General features: G+C 38.6%; 1 protein-coding gene across 1 annotated transcript in view; it reads left to right on the top strand.

Annotated features, from left to right (window-relative positions):
- RSRC1 (arginine and serine rich coiled-coil 1) overlaps positions 1–27,267 on the top strand; it is a 448,688-nt gene that overhangs the window by 226,919 nt on the left and 194,502 nt on the right. The window contains exon 6 of the mRNA XM_018048443.1: positions 24,264–24,315. Coding sequence (XP_017903932.1) covers positions 24,264–24,315 — 52 coding nt within the window. The remainder of the gene's footprint in view (positions 1–24,263; positions 24,316–27,267) is intronic.

Below are 27,267 nucleotides of genomic sequence, written 5' to 3'. Positions count from 1 at the left end.
TAAAATTTTTAAATATAATTTTTTTTTAACAATCTGGGTCATTTTACATGTTTCATTTTGCAGTTATAAAAATGTAATTCTAGCATTTCCCCATGGTATTTAATGTCTTTAAAAATATTTGTAAAATTGACTACTGTGCTGCTTCCGTCAAGGGATTAAACCTCAATTTATTTAGTCATTTACTTTTGGGGGACAGTTTTCTATTTTTGAAAAGGATTGTGATTAACACGCTTGCATGGATGAGAAAACAAACCCTTAAAGTTTACATAGTTAAGATTAGAATACAGTTCTGATACATAATCAGTCTTTCTTTGCCTTTTACTTTTTTTTTCCCATATATATATAAAACTTTTGGGGACATATGAAATATTGCAAACATCCTGTATGTAAATAATCCATCTAGAAAATCTCTTAGTAAATCATTCCAATCACTTATTTTCTACGGCATGTTTATAGAGATATAAAATAAACCTACAGAAGGTCAAATATTTTATCTGCTTCATTGTCCATTTTGAACCCAGTGGTTCAAATTTAATTAATGTTTTTGAGGAAAAAACATAACTTAAAAAACCTTTCTAGTACTTTTACCTCTTGGCTTTTGTTAGCAAAAACACTTTTAAAAGGTGATTTTAAAAGATCTTTTAGAGACTAAGTAACTGCATTTAAAGATAGAAATTATAACTTGGAATAAAACAGAAAAGGTTCTGTCAAGAGAGTTAAAAACTTTTGTGAAGTCAGTACAGCAAAGAGAAATAATAAGTAGACTAGTCCAGGTGATTGGTACTGCAGAGAACACCATTCCCTTCCCAGCAGTCGTGAGATGATACAAAGAGAGAGAGAGACAAAGTCAAATAACTGAAAGAAAAGTAGTCACAGGGAATAAGTTTCTTAGAAATAGCTGTTGCCAGGCTACAAAGGCTTTTAAAAATAGGAAGTATTATTTTAAACTGAATTCTAAAAGGTTCAGGAAAGACATTTATGTAATTCTTTAAAAATAATATCTAATAGATTATCCTAAAATATTAATATTTATGGTGTGCTGATACTTAAAATTGTGATAGCAAAAGTAGGTGGTTATAACAATGTTTAAAAAAAACAACCAAGATACTAAAACAGTGTTTAGAACAATATGAATGTTTTTCCTTGTATGTTACTGCACACCTTTTCACTTTAGAAAAAATTTAGGAACCTGAAATTATTTGTGCCTTACCATTTAATATATTAAAAATTGTATTATTAATTATAATTTTATTTTAACCTCATTGTCATGTCTAGAAGTTTTAGTAAAATAATTTGTTTTGCATAGAATTATTTTAGAATTTCTGAGAGGCCTAATGTACCAAGAACTGATGCATATAAAACCCCCTAATTTCTTCCTTTTGTGGGAGAATCTCTTGGTTCAGCTGTCAAAGAAAAAGAAAGCTACAATTTCTGACAGGACATGTCAAGTAAACATTTCTGTGGCACAGTTATGTAGCATTTACAAATAAATGATGGTTTGGATTTGTTGTTTCTTCCATTTTCTGTTGTTTTAAGCTTCTAAACTTTCATTGAGTTAGCCAAACTTCTTTCCCTTTCTCCTTGCCTGTCTTGGTTCCACAGAGCAGGGAGAATTTCTGCTTCATCTGCCTAGCTTCCATATACAGCTACTTTCTTGACAAATCTAAACCTTCTTCCTAAGTTCTGTTCAAAGTTGGTTTAAGCAGTGAGGTTCCATATCTGGGGCTAGGAATGAAGGGAACTAAGTACAGCAGTTGTTTAATCACTAACTTGTGCCTGACTCTTTTGCGACCCCATGGACTATAGCATGCTAGACTCCTCTGTTCATGGGATTTCCCAGGCAAGAATACTGGAGTGTGTTGCCATTTCCTTCTCCAAGGGATCTTCCCAACCCAGGGATTGAACCCACGTCTCCTACATTACAGGTGGATTCTTTCCCGCTGAGCCATTGGGGAAAAGGAGGGGAGAGACACTCATTTTGAAAGAACAACAAGGTAGTCTATAGCATTTTCACAAGGATTTTGAGTACTCTGTGAGTCATTTGATAGTCCATACTGTATCCAGCCAACTAGGCAGGGCTCAACAAAGATGATGGCATTTCTGCAACTAAGGATGACTGAGGAAAAGGAAATTCCAAATAGAGGCTTCTGCACGAGGAAAGCACTGGAGAGATATGCAGGACATGGTTGAAAAATAGTGAGAAGCCATGTACTGTTGAAATGCTGGGTATGAATACAGAAATGGTTGAAAGATAAGGGTAGAAGAATAAGGTTGAAATGTACTGATGGCATTGAAAATTAAGGTGATAATTTATGCTTAAATCTGGAAGCAATGGAATGTCACTGCTGAGTTTTTTAAGCAATAACTTAATTAGAAGCTTGCTTTGTGAAGGTAACATTAACAGCTATATAAAGGGTGGAAAAGTTAAGTGGAAAGAATACAGGTATAGTCTATATAAGGGCTTCCCTTGTGGCTCTGCTGGTAAAGAATCCACCTGCAGTGCGGGAGACCTGAGTTTGATCCCTGGGTTGGAAAGATCCCTGAGTTGGGAAGTCTAAATAAAGGACAAAATAAATATTTAGTGTTTGTGGGCCATAAGATCTCTACCACAACTATACAGCCCTGCTGCTTGCAGCCATAAATAATGTATGAACAAATGAACCTGGCTGTATATTTGCACAGTATATGTGCAGGATCATTTCACATACTGTTATTGGGTAGTGAATATGAGTTTCTTAAACAGACCTTAAGAGGAATATTGTAACCTTAGGATCAGAGTCACCTCTTTAACTTACTCATCTATAAAATGACATCTATCTTAGTTTTTAAAAGAAAATAGCTATAAATAACTTTTTTGCGAACTGCTTAAGCTGTTTAGAAAAAATATTTGATTAAAATTCTTACAAGGAATTTGCTATTGGAAACAGAATATATTCTGTTCCTTTCTGGTCTTTGTTTAAACTAACTTGGTGCTAAGTTCTGTAGGCAAGATAAATCTACTTTTGAGCTATGTATAATATTTCTAGCTTAGACCTTGATCCTAAGAGATAGAATTATAGTAACTGTTAAAATGAAATGTAGCCAGAAATATGATAAGCTGTTGATATGTGTCTCTGTCATAGTGAGATTGCATTTACTTTAAAGGAAAGAGCACAGTACCTATACTGTGAATATGTTTAATATTTTTAAAGTTACTCATTTGAAAAAGCTTGATTAAAATGAGCTTTTTAGATGACATTCACAGTCTTTAAGATGGTTAATGGTAGCATTCAAAAGACTAAAGAAAATTTAGTTCTAACTTTATATGGTCTTTTCTGGCAACTAAAAATTATTTGATTTACCCCCACCCCCCGCCATGAAAGTTAATAAACAAATGAATCTCTAGTTATGTAGAAGTATAGTGTTGCTAAGAACATGGATTTTGTGATCTGGGTTAAAATACAAGTTCTGCCACCTTATCACCTTTTGACTTATGGTAATTTATTCTTCATCTAAGAGATGGTATTAAGAATGTCTGTCTTGTCAGGATCATTATGAGAATTTTGTTAAATGAGATGTCTGTAAAGTGCTTAGCACAGTCTCTGGAACATGATAAGCATGTAATAAATAACTATTTTTTCCCCCAAATTTAATTTTTTAGGTAGTTTATACTCTTTTTCAGGATATCTGTCATGTTGCTGTAAAAGATATGGCACAAAGAAATTATCACTTTTATATATATATATATATATATATATATCGGAGAAGGCAATGGCACCCCACTCCAGTACTCTTGCCTGGAAAATCCCATGGACGGAGGAGCCTGGAAGGCTGCAGTCCATGGGGTCGCTGAGGGTCGGACATGACTGAGTGACTTCACTTTCACTTTTCACTTTCACGCATTGGAGAAGGAAATGGCAGCCCACTCCAGTGTTCTTGCCTGGAGAATCCCAGGGACGGGGGAGCCTGGTGGGCTGCCGTCTGTGGGGTCGCACAGAGTTGGACACTATTGAAACGACTTAGCAGCAGCAGCAGCAGCATATATATATCTATATATATATTTAGGGCTCATGTGATCACTTTAAGAAGTGCCATTTTATTATCAAATAAGTTAGTTAAAAAACTTACTAAGTGTAGATTACATGGTTCATTTTTACTGTTTGTTATAATTTCCACAGTATCATTATCATTCTGTCAATAATCCATCTGTTTGTTAGGTAAATTCTTCCTGACACATAGAATTCTGTAAAATTTATGCTTCAGAATTATTTTATATATGATAATTATAAGATTTTGAAAAGTTGCAAGAAGTTTGTTTCAAATATATACCTGCTAAGGACTGACTGTGATTATGGTTTCAGTGTGTCTGCCCTTTGATGCCCTCTCGCAATACCTACCATCTTACATGGGTTTCTCTTACCTTGGACGTGGAGTAGCTCTTCACGGCTGCTCTAGCAAAGCGCAGCTGCTGCACCTTACCTCGGACAAGGGGTATCTCCTCAGGGCCGCTCCTCCTGACCTTGAACGTGGAGTAGCTCCTCTCGGCCCTCCTGCGCCGGCACAGCCGCCGCTCCTTGGACGTGGGGTTGCTCCTCTCGGCTGCCACCCCTGACCTCAGGCATGGGGTAGCTCCACTCCGCCACCGCTCCTGACCTCTGGGGTGAGGTACCTCCTCTCGGCTGCCACCCCTGACCTTGGGCATGGGGTAGCTTCTCTCGGCCGCCGCCCCTCTTGGAGAAGACTCTTGAGAGTCCCTTGGATTGCGAGGAGATCTAACCAGTCCATTCTAAAGGAGATCAGTCCTGGGTGTTCATTGGAAGGACTGATGCTAAAGCTAAGACTCCAAACTTTGGCCATCTCATGAGAAGAGTTGACTCACTGGAAGAGACTCTGATGCTGGGAGGGATTGGAGGCAGGAGGAGAAGGGGACGACAGAGGATGAGATGGCTGGATGGCATCACCAACTCAATGGACATGAGGTTGAGTGAACTCCAGGAGTTGGTGATGGACAGGGAGGCCTGGTGTGCTGCAATTCATGGGGTCACAAAGAGTAGGACATGACTAAGCGACTGAACTGAACTGAACTGAAGCATTGACTATTTTCCAAACACTATCCTAGGTGCTAATGATGCAGTCTCAAAAACGACAGAATGATCTCTGTTCGTCTCCAAGGAAAACCATTCAATGTCACAGTTATCCAAGTCTATGCCCCAACCAGTAATGCTGCAGAAGCTGAAGTTGAATGGTTCTATGAAGACCTACAAGACCTTTTAGAACTAACACCCAAAAAAGATGTCCTTTTCATTATAGGGGACAGGAATGCAAAACTAGGAAGTCAAGAAACACCTGGAGTAACAGGTAAATTTGGCCTTGGAATGCGGAATGAAGCAGGGCAAAGACTAATAGAGTTTTGCCAAGAAAACGCACTGGTCATAGCAAACACCCTCTTCCAACAACATAAGAGAAGACTCTACACATGGACATCACCAGATGGTCAACAACGAAATCAGATTGATTATATTCTTTGAACCCAAGGATGGAGAAGCTCCATACAGTCAACAAAAACAAGACCAGGAGCTGACTGTGGCTCAGATCATGAACTCCTTATTACCAAATTCAGACTCAAATTGAAGAAAGTAGGGAAAATCGCTAGACCATTCAGGTATGACCTAAATCAAATCCCTTATAATTATACAGTGGAAGTGAGAAATAGATTTAAGGGCCTAGATCTGATAGATAGAGTGCCTGATGAACTATGGAATGAGGTTCGTGACATTGTACTGGAGACAGGGATCAAGGCCATCCCCATGGAAAAGAAATGCAAAAATAAGCAAAATGGCTGTCTGGGGAGGGCTTACAAATAGCTGTGAAAAGGAGAGAGGCAAAAAGCAAAGGAGAAAAGGAAAGATATATAAGCATCTCAATTCAGAGTTCCAAAGAATAGCAAGAAGAGATAAGAAAGGCTTCTTCAGCGATCAATGCAAAGAAATAGAGGAAAACAACAGAATGGGAAAGACTAGAGATATCTTCAAGAAATTAGAGATACCAAGGGAACATTTCATGCAAAGATGGGCTCAATAAAGGACAAAAATGGTATGGACCTAACAGAAGCAGAAAATATTAAGAAGAGGTGGCAAGAATACACGGAAGAACTATACAAAAAAGATCTTCACGACCCAGACAATCATGATGATGTGATCACTCATCTAGAGCCAGATATCCTGAAATGTGAAGTCAAGTGGGCCTTAGAAAGTATCACTACGAACAAAGCTAGTGGAGGTAATGGAATTCCAGTTGAGCTATTTCAAATCCTGAAAGATGATGCTGTGAAAATGCTGCACTCAATATGTCAGCAAATTTGGAAAACTCAGCAGTGGCCACAGGACTGGAAAAGGTCAGTGTTTGTTCCAATCCTGAAGGAAGCCAGGGCCAAAGAATGCTCAAACTACCACACAATTGCACTCATCTCACATGCTAGTAAAGTAGCGCTGAAAATTGTCCAAGCCAGGCTTCAGCAATACGTGAACCGTGAACTCCCTGATGTTCAAGCTGGTTTCAGAAAAGGCAGAGGAACCAGAGATCAAATTGCCAACATCCGCTGGATCATGGAAAAAGCAAGAGAGTTCCAGAAAAACATCTATTTCTGCTTTATAGACTATGCCAAAGCCTTTGACTGTGTATCACAATAAACTGTGGAAAATTCTGAGAGATGGGAATACCAGACCACCTAACCTGCCTCTTGAGAAATCTGTATGCAGGTCAGGAAGCAACAGTTAGAACTGGACATGGAACAACAGACTGGTTCCAGATAGGAAAAGGTGTACATCAAGGCTGTATATTGTCACCCTGCTTATTTAACTTATATGCAGAGTACATCATGAGAAGCACTGGACTGGAAGAAACACAAGCTGGAATCAAGATTGCCGGGAGAAACATCAATCACCTCAGATATGCAGATGACACCACCCTTATGGCAGAAAGTGAAGAGGAGCTAAAAAGCCTCTTGATGAAAGTGAAAGAGGAGAGTGAAAAAGCTGGCTTAAAGCTCAACATTCAGAAAACAAAGATCATGGCATCCGGTCCCATCCCTTCATGGGAAATAGATGGGAAAACAGTGGAAACAGTGTCAGACTTTATTTTTGGGGGGCTCCAGAATCACTGCAGATGGTGACTGCAGCCATGAAATTAAAAGACACTTACTCCTTGGAAGAAAAGTTATGACCAACCTAGATAGCATATTCAAAAGCAGAGACATTACTTTGCCGACTAAAGTCCATCTAGTCAAGGCTATTGTTTTTTCCAGTGGTCATGTATGGATGTGAGAGTTGGACTGTGAAGAAGGCTGAGCACTAAAGAATTGATGCTTTTGAACTGTGGTGTTGGAGAAGACTCTTGAGAGTCCCTTGGACTGCAAGGAGATCCAACCAGTCCATTCTGAAGGAGATCAGCCCTGGGATTTCTTTGGAGGGAATGATGCTGAAGCTGAAACTCCAGTACTTTGGCCACCTCATGCGAAGGGTTAACTCATTGGAAAAGACTCTGATGCTGGGAGGGATTGAGGGCAGTAGGAGAAAGGGATGACTGAAGATGAGATGGCTGAATGGCATCACGGACTCGATGGACATGAGTCTGGGTGAACTCCGGGAGTTGGTGATGAACAGGGAGGCTTGGCGTTCTGTGATTCATGGGGTCGCAAAGAGTCGGACATGACTGAGCGACTGAACTGAACTGAACGGAATGACACAGAGATGTAAGACATTGTTGCCTTAAAGAAGCTAAACTCATAAATTAGCTAGGAAAAGGAAGTAACAGTTTTCCGGACAAAGGGAACTGAGAGGTTTTGAATAAATATAATGCATTGTTATGAACATATATTCTAGTAACTTTTCTTCACAAGGCTTAGTATTAAAAAAAATTATAATAACCTTCCTATTCCAGTGAAGATGTAACAGTAGGTCAGATTTATCCTCCCATCCCAAACAACTAAAAATTTGGACAAATTATTTTAAAAAACAGCTCTCAAGATAATGGACGTTAGACATGAAAGACAGTGATTCCTGAGAAATGTGAAAAATGAGATGAGCTGTTTAGTTGCTCCAGCTTACGGCCTACAGAACTTGTGCAGTTATGCTGCACGGTAGGAGAACCCAGACAGTACCCGGTGGTCTCATTGAATTGAGATGATAGAGCTGTGATACCCAGGAAGCAAAGCCTATAGAATTCACAGCGCAGGTTACCAGAGAAGAGTGAGCTGTAGAAGGTCTGGAGAGGGCCCCTTGAGTGTTCCACAGACTACTCATCAGTACTTGCATGTGAAGAAACTAGCCAAAGCTTGGGAAAGAACTACGTGAAGTGATTAGAGAAAATCGTACTTCCCACTGATACAGAGTTGGAAATAGTGCTGTTCCCAACCATTAGTAGGAAAGCCTCCTAATTCATGGTGCTTCCAAGCAAGTACTAAATAAAAATCCCTTATCTCAATAGAGGGGGAAATTAACCACAGTTATTCTGGTCCCGCTTAACAAAGCCAGAGCTGAAAGGACCAAACTGCTTCCAAGTAATTGTGTCCCAGAACAAACAACAGGGTAATTTATAGGAATACAAAATATCCAACACACAGCAAAATAAAATTCTTGATGTCTGACATTCTATCAAAAATTATCATATATTCATGAAACCAAAACAATATAACATGTATTTGAAAAATCAATCAGTTAAAACTGACTCAGAATTTAGGCAATAAAAAAATTAGTAGACAAGGACATTAACAATTATATTTCATGTGGTCAGAGAGGTGCTAAAAGGACTGAACATATTTAGAAGAAATATGAAAGCTATTAAAAAATAAAGTTTCTTAATATGAAAACTACATGACTGAGATGAAAATTATACTGGATGGGATTAATGGAGATGACATATTGCAGGAGATGGATTAGTGAAATAAAAGACATAGCGAAAGGAACTATTCAAAATGAAACTGGAGAGAAAAATACTAAAGAAGAAAAGCAGGAAAAAGGGAGCAATTTTGAGCTGTGGTACAACTTCAGGCAATCAAGTACACAACATGCATGTCACTAGAATCCTGAAAGGAAAGGTGAGAAAGGGAGCAACTGAAAGCATCCTCTGCATTGGCACAAGGGTTCTTTACTACTAGTGCCACCTGGGAAACCCAAAAAATATACTCAAAGACCTAATGACTAAAATATTTCCAAACTTGATAAAAACTATAAACCAGAAGTTCCAAGAAGCACAAGCCCCAAGCACACGAAATGTGAGGAAAAATACACCAAGGCATATCACAGTCAAATTGCTTAGAACCAGTGGTGAGAAGAAAATCTTAAAAGCAAATAAAAATATTATTGTTATTATGTATTAGGAAACAAAACTGTGGAAGCAGATTTGTCATTAGAGTCAATGCAAACTACAAGACAGTAAAACAACGTCTTAAAAATAGTGGAAGAAAAATAGTATACACCTGGAATTCTGTACCTTGGGAAAATATATTTCAGAAATTAAGGCTGGATGGAGACTTTTTTAACAGAGACACAGAAGTGGCAAGAATTCGTCACCAAACATCCTGCACTACAAGAAATATCAAAGGAACCCCTTTCCGCATTAGAAAATGATACTGGATGGAAAATTGGATTGATAAAATAATAGAGAGTCCTGGAAATGATAACATCACAGGTAAAGATGTCTCTTTAAAAGATAATGTTTAAAGAATAAGCACAATGTACTGTGGAGTTTATAACAATATGTGACACCAATGACATTACTAATACAGAGGCTGGAAAAGGAGAATTGAGAGGATGCTATTATAAGGTTTTTATAGTGTATAGGAAATGATGTAGTGAAGATAGAGGGTAATAAGTTAAAGGTGTATACTGTGAACTCTAAAGCAAAAACCCAAGTAACACGAAAGAATTGTAGCTAATAAGCAACAAAGACTATAAAATAGAGTTATAAATATGGTCAATCTAAGAAAAGGCAGGGAGAAAAGGGGGGAGCAAACAATTGGATGGGACAAATAGAAAACAAACAGCAATGTAGTAGATTAATTGCTGTTCAATTGCTCAGTCATGTCTGGCTATTTGTGACCCCATGAACTGCAGCACTCCAGGCTTCCCTGCCCTTCACTATCTCCCGGAGTTTGTTCAAATTCATCTCCATTGAGTCTATGATGCCATCCAACCATCTCATCCTCTGTCATCCCCTTCTCTCCTGCCCTCAGTCTTTGCCAGCATCAGGGTCTTTTCCAATGAGTTAGGTCTTCATATCAGGTGGCCAAAGTATTGACTGAAGCTTCAGCTTCAGCATCAGTCCTTCCAATGAATATTCAGGGTTGATTTCCCTTAGATTTGACTGATTTGATCTTCTGGCTGCACAAGAGACTCTCAAGAGTTTTTCCCAGCACCACAGTTCAAATTGGTCTAAATATTCTAATTAAAATGCAGAATTTTTTCAGGTATATAGACTAAGAGGTAAAAGTAATAGAAAAATATATACCAGGCTAAAATTTAACATTTTTAAGATGGTCCCTCTCCTCAAATGGCTATGTAGATTCAATGCAATCCCATGGTAAAATCTTAGCAGGGACTTTTTTTCTTTTGTAGAAACTAATGAAGCAGGGACTTTTTTTTTTTTTTTGTAGAAACTAATAAACCTTTTTTTTATTTTTTGAAACTGGGGATGCAAAAGAGCTAGAAGAACCAAAACTACTTGAAAAAGAAGTTGGAGGAGTTATTCTTCCTGATTTCAAGAGTTAATATAAAACTGTAGTAATAAATAAAGACAATGTGGTATTAGTACCAGTATTGACAAATAGATCAGTGGAGCAGCATAGACTGTCTAGAAATAGACTCATTTCTGTGGATAAATATATCCAATTGATTTTTAACAAATATTCAAAGGCAAAAAACCTACAGAAAAATGACAGGGTTCTCAGTGTATATGTTGCACCGTATACAAATTTAGCAAAATGTATTTCATAGAGCTAAATGTAATCAGAAACTATAAAACTTCTAAGAACATACATAGGGCAAATCTTTGTGAATTGAGGTTACATAAAGATTTCTTAGATATAACACCACAGAAACATCATTTATAAAAGAAAGAATTGATGAATTGGACTTTATCCATTTTAGGGAATTCTGTTCTTCAAAAGAATCTCTTATGATAATGAAAAGCAAGTCCCTCAATAGGGGAGGGGCTTTATAAGTGTAAATATATAATTCCCTGTGAGTGTATGCAATTTGCAAACCTTGTATATGAATAATTACTGTCATTATTATTAAGAACTCTGAAAACTCAATAATAAGAAAGCAGTTTAATAAATCGACAAAAGATTTGACCATCTATTTTACCATCTAATATATGTATGTAGATAATAAACATGCACATGGCAAGATGCTCAGCACCAATAATCATTGGGAAAATATAGATTAAAACTTAGTGTAAGTTATACTAAGTCATGACTAGGATGTGGAGCAAGAAACTCTTATACCATGCTACCAGGAATGTGAAACTACTTTGAAAACAGTTTGGTATTTTCTTAAAATGTTAAACATACGTTTACCATATAACTCAACCATTCCAATCCTAGATATTTACCCAAGAGGTATGAAAACATGTATTTATACCGAGACTTTCACCTGAATGTTTATACTATGTTTTATAATAGTCAAAAATTGTATGTCCACAAGTGAATGCATAAAGAATTTATAGTGTTTATTTACAATGGAATACTATCCAGTAGGGTAAAGGAATGCATGTCAGTATACACAATGGCGTGGATGAATTTCAAAATAATTATGCTGAATTTAAAACCTAGACATAAAAGAGTATATATCATATGATTCCGTCTGTATAACATATAGAAAATGCAAAGTAATGTATAATGATAGAAATCAGATCATTGGTTGCCTGGGAACTGGGAAGTGGAATAGAGGCACAGAGGGGCATGGAAGAATTAGAGAAGGATGTGGAAAATTTTTGAGTAATGGGTATGCTGATTATCTTAAATAGTAATGATGCCTGCGTGGCTATATATGTATGTCAAAACCTATAAAACTGGACACTTTAGATGGTGTAATATATTATAGTTTTATTATACCTTGATAAAGTGTTAGTTACCCAGTTGTGTCCAGCTCTTTGCAGTCCCATGGACAGTAGCCCATCAGGCTCCTCTGTCCATGAAACTCTCCAGGCAAGAATATTGGAGTGGGTTGCCATTTCCTTCTCCAGGGGATCTTCCCAACCCAGGGATCCAATCCAGGTCTCCTGTATTGTAGGCAGATTCTTTACTGTCTGAGTCATTAGGGAAGCCGCTGTCTGAAATCTTTAAGAAAATATAGAAATAACACACAGTGTAGACATTTAGTAAATTTGTAATTTAAATTGTTATTATTTTTATTATTTTCCTCATTATGCTGTAAGATCTTTAAAATTTGAAATGATATTGGAGTAATGTCAGCTTCATGGCATGAAATGAGACATTACCTTTGTCTTTGCCCTTCAGTATTCAACAAGTAAAACATATACTACTCAGTAAAGTTGACTCTGCCCAGCATAATAGAATGCCAGAGAATTCTACATATATCTGTACATCTAAATAGGAGTCAGTGGTCTGGAACACACGGAGATAGAATTGAGGAAACAGCAGAGGGGGCTGCCTGTGATTATGGCCCTCCAGTCTCAGCAGCTGTACCCCAAGGTCCATGGAACGAAGTAGCAGTAGAGGAGGTGGCACACATGACTTTGACTTCCTGGCTGCAGCAGGAAAGATGGCACACAGGGCAGCTGTGGCCACAGGTAACTGGGCTGCAGTGACAGTGGGGCCAGAGTCACCACTTCCCTCCCCACCTGAAGCAACAGAACTGCATGCCTAACAACAACAGACATGGCAGAGGTGTCCATGCAACCCTGACTCCTCTTCCACCCTCACCCTCCATGGTGGTAGAGCTTGGGACTCAGGATATCATGGGCATGGCAGAAGGGCCCACCATTCCAGTGCTCTAAGGGGTGACCTAGCAGCAGCAGGGCACCAGTGACCTTCAAGGCACAGTGATAAGGAAGGCACAGAGTGATGCCTCTAACAGAGGTAGTAGAGATGGAAAGTGCTGACTCTCAAATATAATCAGAGGCAGCTCATGTGTGATTTGTGTAGTATAGCATCATTTATTGGAAAACAAATAAAGGCCTCTAATTTCTAACCTGTTGAATGGTTAGAATGAAGTAGAAAGGTGTTTGCTTCTTTAAATGCACCAGAAGAACAACTCATCGAGCACCATGAAGAACAGCTTATCAAGCAAGAAGACTATACCAAAAAAAGAAAATTACAGTTCTCTAGAAACCAAACATAAAGTCATGGAATACTGCAATCTAACTGATAGAGTATTCAAAATATCTGTTACGAAGAAGCTCAATGAACTAACAAGAAAAGTTAGAAGGCAGGTTAATGGGCTCAGGGATAAAGCTTGAAACTCTAAAAAAAAGAACCAAACAAATTCTGGAGCTGAAAATCTCAATCTACAAGATGAAGAATGCATTAGAAAACATTGGAAGTAAACCAGACCATTTGGAAGAGAGAACACAGAGAATTCTATAAGTAGAAATAGAGAAACAGTATAAGTAGAAGAAGAATAAGAAATAAGATACAAAATAGTTGAAGAAATACTATCAGTCAAGCGTAGTCTATCTAGCAAAATTATCATTCAGATATGAAAGAGAAATAGATTTTCTCAGACAAAAAATGCTTAGGGTCTTCATCAGCACTAGACCTTACAATAAATGTCTAAAGTAGCTCTTATACCAGAAGTAAGAAAGCGAAAATACCAAAACTTTGAGTGCTATGATAGATAGAATCAGAAAATTATAACTTTGTATCAGAATAGATATTTAAATACTTTATTATACCATGAAGGTTAAAAGGAGGGAAAAAGCATAAAAATAACTGTAACTACTTTGGTAACAAACTCACAACGTGAAAAGAAATAATTTGAGACAAGACACAAAAGGAAAGGAGGAAAAGGATAGAACAGGTATAGATAAATGAACATAAGATGCCATCAGCAGGACAAGGGCTATTTTACCAAGACATTTTATATAAACTGCATGGTAACCACAAAACATAAATCTAGTGTAGAGACAGAAAACATAAAAACAGAGAAAACCACTAAACTAAAATGGTAGGCAGAAACAGTGGGAAAGAAACAATGTAAATACAGAACGAGAAAATAAAAGATATAATGACAGTGCTAAGTTCTCATCATTCAATGACTGATAAATGTAAATGGAACTAACCCATCAAAAAATACAGTGGCTAGACAGATTGAAAAACAAAACTCAACTATATGCTTCCTTTAGGAGATTCACCTTGGCTCTCAAGGCAAAAATAAGCTAAAAGTGAAAAACTGAGAGATAATACTCCAAACAAATGGCAGCCAAAAATAAGTAAGTATAGCCATACATGTATCAGACAAAATAAGCTTCAAGCCAAAAAATGTAATAAGGGACAAAGATGGACATTATATACTGATAAACAGGACAATTCACTGAGACAACATCAGTTATTGAAATATATGCACCTAACATAGGTCCAGGCTTCCCTGGCAGCTCAGCTGGTAAAGAATCCACCTGGCAGGCAGGAGACCCTGGTTTTGATTCCTGGAGAAGGAATAGACTACCCACTCCAGTGTTCTGGGCATTCCTGAGGGCTCAGGTGGTAAAGAATCCGCCTGCAATTCAGGAGTGAAGTGAAGTCACTCAGTCATGTCCAACTCTTTGTGACCCCATGGACAGTAGCCTGCACCAGGCTCCTCCGTCCATGGGATTTTCTAGGCAAGAGTACTGGAGTGGGTTGCCGTTTCCTTCTCCAGGCAATCTTCCCAACCGAGGGATTGAACCCAGGTCTCCCACATTGTAGACCGACGCTTTACCATCTGAGCCACCAGGGAAGTTGGGAGATCTGGGTTCAATCCCTGGGTGGGGAAGATTCCCTGGAGGAAGGCATAGCAACCCACTCCAGTATTCTTGCCTGGAGAATCCCCATGGACAGAGGAGCTTGGCAGGCTACAGTCCACGGGGTCACAAAGACTTGGACACGACTGAGTGACTAAGCACAGCACAGCACAACATGGGTCCATTGGAATATACAAAACAATTACTAAAGGGAGGAATTGACAATAATGTATTATTCATAGGGGACTTCAACAAAATACTGACATCAATGAATAGATCATCTGGACAGAAAATCAAAAAGGAAACAACCTTAAATGAAAGTTTGGGCCAGATGGATCTGATAGATTTATGCAGAATTTTCCATTTAAATGCAACAGAAAACAGGTTCTTCTTAGGTAGTCATGGAACTTTCTCAAGGATTGACCATATGTTGGGAAACAAAACAAGTCCCAATAAATTTAAAAAGATTGATATCACATCAAATATCTTTTCTTATCACATCCATGTTGTAGCATATTATAGAATTTCCATCTTTTTAAAAACTGAATAATATTTCACTGTATCTTTATACCACATTTTGCTGCTCCACACATTCAGTGGACACTTGGGTGTTTCAGTTTTAGTTATTATGAATTATGCTTCTATGAACATGAGTGTACAAAGGTCTCTTCAAGACACTGCTTCTAATTTTAGGGGAACAAACTGGTTCTAAATAGGAAAAGGAATACGTCAACTCTGTATGTTGTCACCCTGCTTCTTTAACTTATATGCAGAGAACATCATGAGAAACGCTAGGCTGGAAGAAGCACAAGCTGGAATCAAGATTGCCGGGAGAAATATCAATAACCTCAGATATGCAGATGACACCACCTTTATGGCAGAAGGTGAAGAGGAACTAAATAGCCTCTTGATGAAAGTGAAAGAGGAGAGTGAAAAAGTTGGCTTAAAGCTCAACATTCAGAAAACGAGATCATGGCATCTGGTCCCATCACTTCATGGCAAATAGAAGGGGAAACAGTGGATACACTGTCAGACTTCATTTTGGGGGGCTCCAAAATCGCTGCAGATGATGATTCAGTTCAGTTCAGTTCAGTTCAGTTGCTCAGTCGTGTCCAACTCTTTGCGACCCAATGAATCGCAGCACGCCAAGCCTCCCTGTCCATCAGTAACTCCCAGAGTTCACTCAGACTCACGTCCATCAAGTCCGTGATGCCATCCAGCCATCTTATCCTCTGTAGTCCCCTTCTCTTCCTGCCCCCGATCCATCTCAGCATCAGAGTCTTTTCCAATGAGTCAACTCTTCGCATGACGTGGCCAAAGTACTGGAGTTTCAGCTTCAGCATCAGTCCTTCCAAAGAAATACCAGGGCTGATCTCCTTCATAACGGACTGGTTGGATCTCCTTGCAGTCCAAGGGACTCTCAAGAGTCTTCTCCAACACCACAGTTCAAGAGCATCAATTCTTCGGCGCTCAGCCTTCTTCACAGACCAACTCTCACATCCATACATGACCACTGGAAAAACCATAGCCTTGACTAGACGGACCTTTGTTGGCAAAGTAATGTCTCTGCTTTTCAATATGCTCTCTAGGTTGGTAATAACTTTCCTTCCAAGGAGTAAGGGTCTTTTAATTTCATGGCTGCAGTTACCATCTGCAGTGATTTTGGAGCCCCCCAAAATAAAGTCTGACACTGTTTCCACTGTTTCCCCATCTATTTCCCATGAAGTGATGGGACCGGATGCCATGATCTTCGTTTTCTGAATGTTGAGCTTGAAGCCAACTTTTTCAGTCTCCACTTTCACTTCCATCAAGAGGCTTTTTAGTTCCTCTTCACTTTCTGCCATAAGGGTGGTATCAACTGCATATCTGAGGTTATTGATATTTCTCCCTGCAATCTTGATTCCAGCTTGTGCTTCTTCCAGCCCACCATTTCTCATGATGTACTCTGCATAGAAGTTAAATAAGCAGGGTGACAATATACAGCCTTGACGTACTCCTTTTCCTATTTGGAACCAGTCTGTTGTTCCATGTCCAGTTCTAACTGTTGCTTCCTGACCTGCATATAGGTTTCTCCAGAGGCCAGTCAGGTGGTCTGGTATTCCCATCTCTTTCAGAATTTTCCACAGTTTATTGTGATCCACACAGTCAGAGGCTTTGGCATAGTCAATAAAGCAGAACTAGATGTTTTTCTGAAACTCTCTTGCTTTTTTGATGATCCAGCAGATATTGGCAATTTGATCTCTTGTTCCTCTGCCTTTTCTAAAGCCAGCTTGAACATCTGGAAGTTCACGGTTCATGTATTGCTGAAGCCTGGCTTGGAGAATCAGATGGTGATTGCAGCCATGAAATTAAAAGACACTAACTCCTTGGAATGGAAAGTTATGACCAACCTAGATAGCATATTCAAGACCAGAGACATTATACAAAGTTCCGTCTAGTCAAGGCTATGGTTTATCCAGTAGTCATATATGGATGTGAGAGTTGGACTTTGAAGAAAGCTGAGTGCTGAAGAATTGATGCTTTGGAACTGTGGTGTTGGAGAAGACTCTTGAGAGTCCCTTGGACTGCAAGGAGATCCAACCAGTCCATTTTAAGGGAGATCAGTCCTGGGTGTTCTTTGGAGGGAATGATGCTAAAGCTGAAACTCCAGTACCTTGGCCACCTCATGCGAAGAGTTGACTCACTGGAAAAGACTCTGATGCTGGGAGGGATTGAGGGCAGGAGGAGAAGGGGATGACAGAGGATGAGATGGCTGGATGGCATCACCGACTCGATGGACATGAGTTTGAGTGAACTCAGGGAGTTGGTGATGGACAGGGAGGCCTGGCGTGCTGCAGTTCATGGGGTCGCAAAGAGTCGGACACGACTGAGCGACTGAACTGAACTGAACTGTACCCAGATTTGGAATTTCTGGATCACATGGTAATTCTATGTTTCAGTTTTTGGAGGTATTGCATTATTGATTTCTATAACACTGTACTGTTTTACACAACACTGTACTGTTTTAATTCTTGTCAACAGTACACAAGGGTTCCAGTTTCTCCACCTTCTTACCAACACTTATGCTGTGGGCAAGCAGCTTCAGGAACATATGCACTGCTGTTAGCCACGTGGCTAGTATTGGCGGATGGATAGTTGCTACTCTGCTTATAGCTGAATTTTTTTTAAACAGAAAATTTATTATTAATTATTTTTAGGTCACACTGTGTGGCATGCAGTATCTTAGTTCCCTGACCAGAGATCAGACCATGCCCCTTGCGCTGAGAGGGGGAAGTTTTAACCACTGAACCACCAGGGAAGTCCCTAATAGCTGAAATTGACAGAAATTAACTGCAATATACTTTCTTCCCCTGGTAGTTGCCAGCTTTCAACAGAATCTAGAGTTCTAAAAGAGTTACGTCTGAAAGATTCTGCCAGTGTCATTGTTGTCTAGATGGGGGAGATAGATTCCTGATGCTTCCTACTCTGCCATCTTCTGGTATCCTCACTGTGTATATTTTTTGTATAAAATGAGCACATGATAAGATAAAATTGAGAGTAATAGCTGAAAACCGTATAATGCAGTCCTAATTTTGATTTTGTGATTTGTTTCTTTCTAAGCTTGAGTTCTCTCTTTGCTTGGCAAGTTTTCCAGACTTTATACTTCCCTGTCATTAACAACCCCAAGACTGTGGTTGGCAGCTGGAATGGCTATAGTTTCATCAACTTGCAGAATTTCCATCGTGCTGGCCAGTGGTTAGGAAGCTAAAAATGAATAGAAGTGAGAAGAGTGAGCAAATAGTTTAAATGGTTTTTGTTAAGGTTATTCTTCTTTTTACTTCTCTCTCTCTCTCTCTCTCTCTCTCTCTCTCTCTCTCTCTCTCTCTCTCTCTCTCTCTCTCTCTCTTTTTTTAATGGTCATGGCTCAAAGAATTGTGCTGGTTTGGAACGTTAGCTTTGGCAGTATTTTGAGAATCTAGACATGCAGTCAATTTGTAAGGAACTCAAGGAATTGGACTAAATAACAGTAAACCCAAAGTTGAAGGAAACAATCTAAACCTTGAGGATGTTCACCTCCATAATCATCAAGAGACTGACCTATCTTTTGGTTTCATCTTAGGAGCTTTTGTTTCTTCCTAAGAAAGTGAGTGCTCTTGTCTAAAACTTGGGTTTACAGATGGAGTTATGCAGGTATACTTGGCTACCAAAGGAAAGGGAGAGAGCAGGGCCGTTCTGTATAATCCATGGCAATAAAAGACTTTTAACTCCCTTCCTCCTGAAAAAGGACCTCTATTAGTTTAGAATATGATATATATGATATGAAAACTTACAGTAAAAATTTACACTATTCTTACTATTCCGTAAATGTCAATTCTAATATTTATTTTTTAAAGGAACACATTTATATTCTCTATTTCAATTTTGGTAATATTTATTTTTCAAACTATGTATTATTCATTTTGATTTAAGGAATATTATCTTTCAACAGGATACAATTTTTTCTCTGTAAATTTGCTTCATGCAATATAATTTTGACGTTGTGTTCTTAAATATGTCTTCATTTTATATTTCTTATAATGAGAAACTGCTGTATTCCAAACGTTTGTATTTGATTCTAGTTTCTTACTTTTTTAGGACTTCCCAAGAGTCCGGTCAGGTGGTCTAGTATTCCCATCTCTTTCAGAATTTTACACAGTTTATTGTGATCCACACAGTCAAAGACTTTGGCATAGTCAATAAAGCAAAATAGATGTTTTTCTGGAACTCTCTGGCTTTTTCAGTGATCCAAAGGATGTTGTCAATTTGATCTCTGGTTCCTCTGCCTTTTCTAAAACCAGCTTGAACATCTGGAAGTTCACGGTTCACGTATTGCTGAAGCCTGGCTTGGAGAACTTTGAGCATACTTTACTAGCATGTGAGATGAGTGCAATTGTGCGGTAGTTTGAGCATTCTTTGGCATTGCCTTTCTTTGGAATTGGAATGAAAACTGACCTTTTCCAGTCCTGTGGCCACTGCTGAGTTTTCCATATTTGCTGACATATTGAGTGAAACATTTTCACAGCATCATCTGTCAGATTGCTGGGAGAAATATCAATAACCTCAGATATGCAGGTGACACTACCCTTATGGCAGAAAGTGAAGAGGAACTAAAAAGCCTCTTGATGAAAGTGAAAGTGGAGACTGAAAAAGTTGGCTTAAAGCTCAACATTCAGAAAACTAAGATCATGGTATCTGGTCCCATCACTTCATGGCAAATAGATGGGAAAACAGTGGAAACAGTGTCAGGCTTTATTTGGGGGGGCTCCAAATCACTGCAGATGGTGACTGCAGCCATGAAATTAAAAGACCCTTACTCCTTGGAAGGAAAGTTATGACCAACCTAGAGAGCATATTGAAAAGCAGAGACATTACTTTGCCAACAAAGGTCCGTCTAGTCAAGGCTATGGTTTTTCCAGTAGTCATGTATGGATTTGAGAGTTGGACTGTGAAGAAGGCTGAGCACTGAAGAATTGATGCTTTTGAACTGTGGTGTTGGAGAAGACTCCTGAGAGTCCCTTGGACTGCAAGGAGATCCAACCAGTCCATTCCAAATATGATCAGTTCTGGGTGCTCTTTGGAAGGAATGATGCTAAAGCTGAAACTTCAGTACTTTGGCCACGTCATGCGAAGAGTTGACTCATTGGAAAAAACTCTGATGCTGGGAGGGATTGGGGGCAGGAGGAAAAGGGCACAACAGAGGATGAGATGGCTGGATGGCATCACTGACTCGATGGACGTGAGTTTGAGTGAACTCCAGGAGTTGGTGATGGACAGGGAGGCCTGACTTGCTGCGATTCATGGGGTCGCAAAGATTCGGACATGACTGAGCGACTGAACTGAACTGAACTGAGGTGGTTTCCCAGGTGGCTCAGTTGGTAAAGAATCCACCTGCACGAGACTCTGCCTGAATCCCTGGGTTGGGAAGATCCCCTGGAGAAGGGAAAGGCTACCCAGTCCAGTATTCTGGCCAGGAGAATTCCATGGACTGTATAGTCCATGGGGTCACGAAGAGTCGGACTTTCACCTTCAGGTGGCTCTAGTGGTAAACAGTCTGCCTTCCAGTATAGGAGACGTAAGAGATGCAGGGTTGATCCCTGGGTTGGGAAGATCCACTGGAGGAGGGCATGGAAACACACTCCCGTATTATTGCCTGGAGTATCCCATGGACAGAGTAGTCTGGCAGGAAAGTTTCTTTTCTAGCTCTGAATAACAATAGTACCATTCACCAATTTTAGATAAACAAAATATTACCAAAATTAAATTACAAAGACTGAAAAAAAAGTCTATCCTTATTCTTTTCTATATGAAATTAATTGCTTTGACTTGATGAATATCCTAGTAATTAGAAGAATCCTGAGATCTGGAGTCAGTAGGTCTTCATTTCAATCTGTCATTTACTAGTAAAAGCAAGTTAGTAAAGTACTCTTATTCCCTGGTTTTCTTTATCTTTGAAATATTAATCCTGTATTATAGATTGTTAAAGAAATTAATAACTACAAATATGTTTTAACAAGTGTTTTGCCTTGAGCATCAACCATCAAGACTCTACGGATGATAATCATGTTTTTAAGAGAGTAGTCTTAAGTAGGGGAGAGGGAGAGCTGCTATGGAGTGGAATTTTGTGGGTTCAGAGACTTTAACAATATTGTTAATATTTTATTGGATGTTGGTTCTCATCACTTTATATATTTGTCTTAAATATTTATTTGTTAGTGTCTCCTTATGAAAAACTTATAATTTTTCCATGAAATAACCTTAACCAATACAGGGTCTCGCCTTTTTCTATCAAAGGTCACTGGTTACCAGGATACTCTGAAATGTATACTTCATAATTCTGTGACCTGCTAGTCAGAACATCATTTCCTTCTTGCCATTCTAGTTATTTCATGATGCACAAAGTATCTTGTTTCTACCGTGTCTGTTAAGTAGATGGCAGAGGTCACAGACTGTTTGTGGATTGAATCTGGTTCTGAGAAGAACTGTTTGTTCCACGCACTATTTGTCTTTTAGGTGACTTAAAGTCTCAGGAAAAATCAAGAAATTTTATGACCCTAGACTTACATTTCTGCCTAACAGCGAGTTGTTGCTGAGTTCCAGCAGCTTTGTTTAGCTGGGCCATGGGCTTCACAGTTCTGTACATTTACTCTGTTCCCTCAAAGTGATATGAGACGTTGTGAAATTGTTGTCATCATTATAAATGTTTGTGTTAATTGCTTGACTCATATAGGCAGTTTCCTTTATAACTGTTGCAGAGATCATATTCAGTAGATATGTTTTGTAACTTCATAAAACACACTTACATGTCTTTTTTTCTACAGACATATATATAAAATACCCTTTTTGTTTGTCAGCTCCTTCTCTCATTTTCAATCAGTCCTTTCATGTTGCCAGTTAAATTTTTCTCAAATCTAGTTTTTCCTGTCCAACCTTACTACTCCTGCACCACCCCAGGCCCTCATCATCTCTCACCTGCATTTCTTTAATTGCTCCCTAACTGAACTCCTTGCCGTCTGTTTTGTTCTTTTCAGTTCATCCTCAAATATGTTGCTAGAGTGATGTATCAGAGTGCAGATCTCATCTCATCACCCCACTGTTTCAAATTCTCCCAAGTCTATCCATCTTATATGGCAGAAGTCAACAGATTTTTCCTTACAGATCTAGGTAGTAAATATTTTAGACTTTGCTGGCCATAAGTTTCCTACCACAAACAATTGACTCTGCTGCCGTTGAGTTGAGCACGAAAGCAACTATAGACAATACATAAACAAATGAGCATGTCTGTGTTTCAGTAAAAGTTGTTTACAAAATCAGGTTTAGACCATAATTTGCTCCCTCTCCCATGATATAAAAGGTTATCCCTGTCTTCTTTCCTGATGCATCTACCACTTTCCCATCATTTGTCTTATAGTTTATTCAGAAGCACCATTCAAATTCTTACACCTTTCTGAGCATAACATCTCCTTTCTATATCCAGTTATATAATTATTTTCAGGCTGTTTTTCCACAAATTGCACAACATTCAAATATATCTTGGAAAATATTAATTCTCAAATGATGGTATCCTATATAAACATGAAATTATTCAGAAACTTATTGTAAAGTCTTAAGTATTTCAGTTTTTAACAGATCTTTCATAAAAATCATAAGCTTGATACGATCCATGTTATAGTTTGCATACCATCAATATATATTATCTGAAAATCTCAGAATAAGGTCACTGGTAGGAAAGTATTTTCAATATTATCATCTATATTGAATCAAAGTTCATTGAGAGAATAATTTTAAGAACATTAATGGGAACTGATAGCAGTAATTCACATTGTTTCTTATCTTTATCACAGTTACTCCTTTCAAATACTGTGCAGAAAGAAGGAAATATTTGGTTTTAGGATATGATATTTATCTAAGGTATTGGACTTTAAGTTGATATTTATATAGGTCATTTTGCATGTTTCCATATGTAAAGAAATAACACAATTTGAGAGTATGTTGTTAAATGTGTTGATTTTGCCTCATTATTAAATTGCCTTTCTTTTGCCTCTTGCTGACTGTACAAGTTGGGTAGTAGATAAAACCTGTTACAGTAAAAAAAAAAAAAAAGAACTTCATTTTTCACACTTTTCATTATTATGAAAAGTAATAATCTTCATAATAATGAAAAGTGTGATTCGATTACTAGAGTGAGAAAGTAGATTGGTAGAGCTGCTGTGATGGAATTTTGTTAAGATGTGGGTTGATATTAATACTGATTATTGTCACGGTCTTTGTAGACTGGGACCTGGGGACTGGAGTTGATGAGAAGAGGAACGCAGGGGACCCAAGTCTTGAATGAAACAAGGGTGCTTTATTTGCAGAAACGCACATTTATATATCTTCATACAAGGCAGCTTTAGGCAGTAAAAAAATTGAGCAAAAACAAAGCCAAGCAAATAACAATCTTTAAAGGGCCAGAAAGCATTCCATATCCTGAGTAAGAGGGGCATAACTGAATAGATTACCTGTAGGTAAAAGGTCACTGAGGGGAGTCACTAAAAGGAATCCAAGCAGGTGCCCTTTCTCATGATCTCAGTCTTGAGAACTGCATGCAGCTCTGCTCATTCCTGTTTTCCAGGAACTGATAAGGAATAGAGAGTCCTAAAGAAACTGCACACAAAAGAAGAGAATAACATATTGGATCCCTTAAAGTTGAACGTCCCCTGACAGATTATGATAAAGTTCACTAAATTTTCTGATACTCACATAATAATACATTAATTTAAAGCTCTGTTAAAACTGACTTATATATGTTTTTTATGGTTTCTTTTTAGCCACCAGCTGAACAGGCCAAAGCAAGACTGCAATTGGTTTTAGAAGCTGCTGGTAAGTGTAAATAATTAATTATATTTAAATGAAAAAATGTGAAATAAGTCCTAGCATTCTTACAGGTGGATCAAAGAGCAAACTACCTATTTTCATATAGCCTCACAATTTATGACATCTATGTATGGCCATGTGTGCGTGCATGCTTAGTCGCTTCAGTCGTGTCTGATTCTTTGCAGCCCTGAGGACTGTAGTCTGCCAGGCTTCTCTGTCCTTAGGATTTTCCAGGCATGAATACTGGAGTGAGTTGCCATGTCCTCTTCCAGGGGATCTTCCTGACCCAGGGATCAAACCTGTGTATCCTGTGTCTTCTCAATTGCAAGCAGATTCTTTTACCACTGTACCACCGGGGAAGTCCCATGTGTGGTCATATTTTAACCTCAAATATATATTGCTACAGTGTAATGGTTCTTTATGTCCTTATTTATAATATTGCTACAATTTTAGTTTTAATTTTGATGAGATCTAGTTTATTGACTTTTGTTTTTTATGGACTATTCTTTTAGTGGCATGTTTAAGAAAAATTTTATACTTTTACATTTTAGATTTGAGAATGTGATCTATTTTGATTTAATTGTTGTATAAAGTGAGATTTAGATCAAGGTTTAATTCTAAAGGAATTGAGATAAATGTCATTTAATAATCCTCCAGTTCAGTTCAGTTCAGTTACTTAGTTGTGTCCGACTCTTTGCAATTCCATGGACTGCAGCACGCCAGGTTTCCCTGTCCATCACCAACTCCCGGAGAGTGCTCAAACTGATGTCCATCTAGCCGGTGATGCCATCCAGTTGTCTCATCCTCTGTCGTCCCCTTCTCCTCCTGCCTTCGATCTTTCCCAGCATCAGGATCTTTTCCAGTGAGTCAGTTCTTCACATCAGGTGGCTAAAGTATTAGAGTTTCAGCTTCAGCATGAGTCCTTCCAATGAATATTCAGGACTGATTTCCTTTAGGATTGATTGGTTGGATCTCCTTGCAGTCCAAGGGACTCTCAAGAGTCTTCTCCAACACCACAGTTCAAAAGCATCCATTCTTCGGCGCTCGGCTTTCTTTATTGTCCAATTCTCACATCCATACATGACTACAGGATAAACCATAGCTTTGACTAGATGGACCTTTGTTGGCAAAGTAATGTCTCTTCTTTTTAATATGCTGTCTAGGTTGGTCAGAGCTTTCCTTCCAAGGAGCAAGCACCTTTTCATTTCACAGCTGAAGTCACTATCTGTGGTGATTTTGGAGACCAAATGGTCAATACCGAAATCACATTGATTATATTCTTTGCAGCCAACGATGGAGAAACTCTATACAGTCAGCAAAAACAAGACCCGAAGCAGACTGTGGCTCAGATCATGAATTCCTTATTGCAAAATTCAGACTTAAATTGAAGAAAGTAGGGAAAACCACTAGGTCAAATCCCTTACAATTATACAGTGGAAGTGACTGACAGATTCAAGGGAAAAAATCTGATAGATAGAGTCCCTGAAGGAGTATGGACGGAGGTTTGTGACATTGAACAGGAGGAAGCAATCAAGACCATCCCCAAGAAAAAGAAATGCAAAAGAGGAAAAATGGTTGTCTGAGGAGGCCTTACAAATAGCTGAGAGAAGAGAAACAAAAGTCAAAGGAGACAAGGAAAGATATACCCATCTGAATGTACAGTTCCAGAAAATAACAAGGAAAGATAAGGAAAGCCTTCCTCAGTGCCCAATGTGAAAAAATAGAGGAAAAGGATAGAATAGGAAAGACTAGAGGCATCTTTAAGAATATTGGAGATACCAAGGAAACATTTCATGTGAAGATGGGCACAATAAAGGATAGAAATGGTATGAACCTAACAGAAGCAGAAGATATTAAGAAGAGGTGGCAAGAATACACTGAAGAACTATACAAAAAGATCTTCATGACCCAGATAACTACAGTGGTGTGATCACTCACCTAGAGCCAGACATCCTAGAATGCGAAGTCAAGTGGGCCTTAGGAAGCATCACTATGAACAAAGCTAGTGGAGTTGATGGAATTCCAGTTGAGCTACTTCAAATCCTGAAAGATGATGCTGTGAAAGTGCTGCACTCAATATGCCAGCAAATTTGGAAAACTCAGCAGTGGCCATAGGATGGGAAAAGTCAGCCTTCATTCCAATTCCAAAGAAAGGCAATGCCAAAGAATGCTCAAACTACCACACAATTGTACTCATCTCACAGGCTAGCCAAGTAATGCTCAAAATTCTCTAGGCGAGGCTTCAATAGTACTTGAAAGCTGAATTTAGAAAAGGCAGAGGAACCAGAGATCAAATTGCCAACATCTGTTGGATCATCAAAAAAGCAAGAGAGTTCCAGAAAAACATCTATTTCTGCTTTATTGACTATGCCAAAGCCTTTGTGTGGATCACAATAAACTGTGGAAAATTCTGAGAGAGATGGGAATACCAGACCACCTGACTTGCCTCTTGAGAAACCTGTATACAGGTCAGGAATCCAACCAGAATTGAAAGAGACACGTGTACCCCAATGTTCATCACAGCACTGTTTATAATAGCCAGGACATGGGAGCAACCTAGATGTCCATCAGCAGAAGAATGGATAAGAAAGCTGTGGTACATATATACAATGGAGTATTACTCAGCCATTAAAAAGAATACATTTGAATCAATTCTAATGAGGAGGATGAAAGTGGAGCCGATTATATAGAGTGAAGTAAGCTAGAAAGAAAAACACCAATACAGTATACTAATGCATATATATGGAATTTAGAAAGATGGTAATGATAACCCTGTATGCGAGACAGCAAAAAAGACACAGATGTATAGAAGTCTTTTGGACTCTCTGGGAGAGGGAGAGGGTGGGATGATTTGGAAGAATGGCATTGAAACATGTATAATATCATATAAGAAACGAATCACCAGTCTAGGTTCGATGCAGGGTGCATGATGCTTGGGGCTGGTGCACTGGGATGACC

The sequence above is a fragment of the Capra hircus genome, chromosome 1, assembly GCF_001704415.2.
Source record: "Capra hircus breed San Clemente chromosome 1, ASM170441v1, whole genome shotgun sequence".
In the NCBI taxonomy this organism is placed as follows: Eukaryota; Metazoa; Chordata; class Mammalia; order Artiodactyla; family Bovidae; genus Capra; species Capra hircus.
The sequence above is the reverse complement of the archived record's forward strand: the minus strand, read 5'-3'. Positions and strand labels throughout refer to the sequence as shown.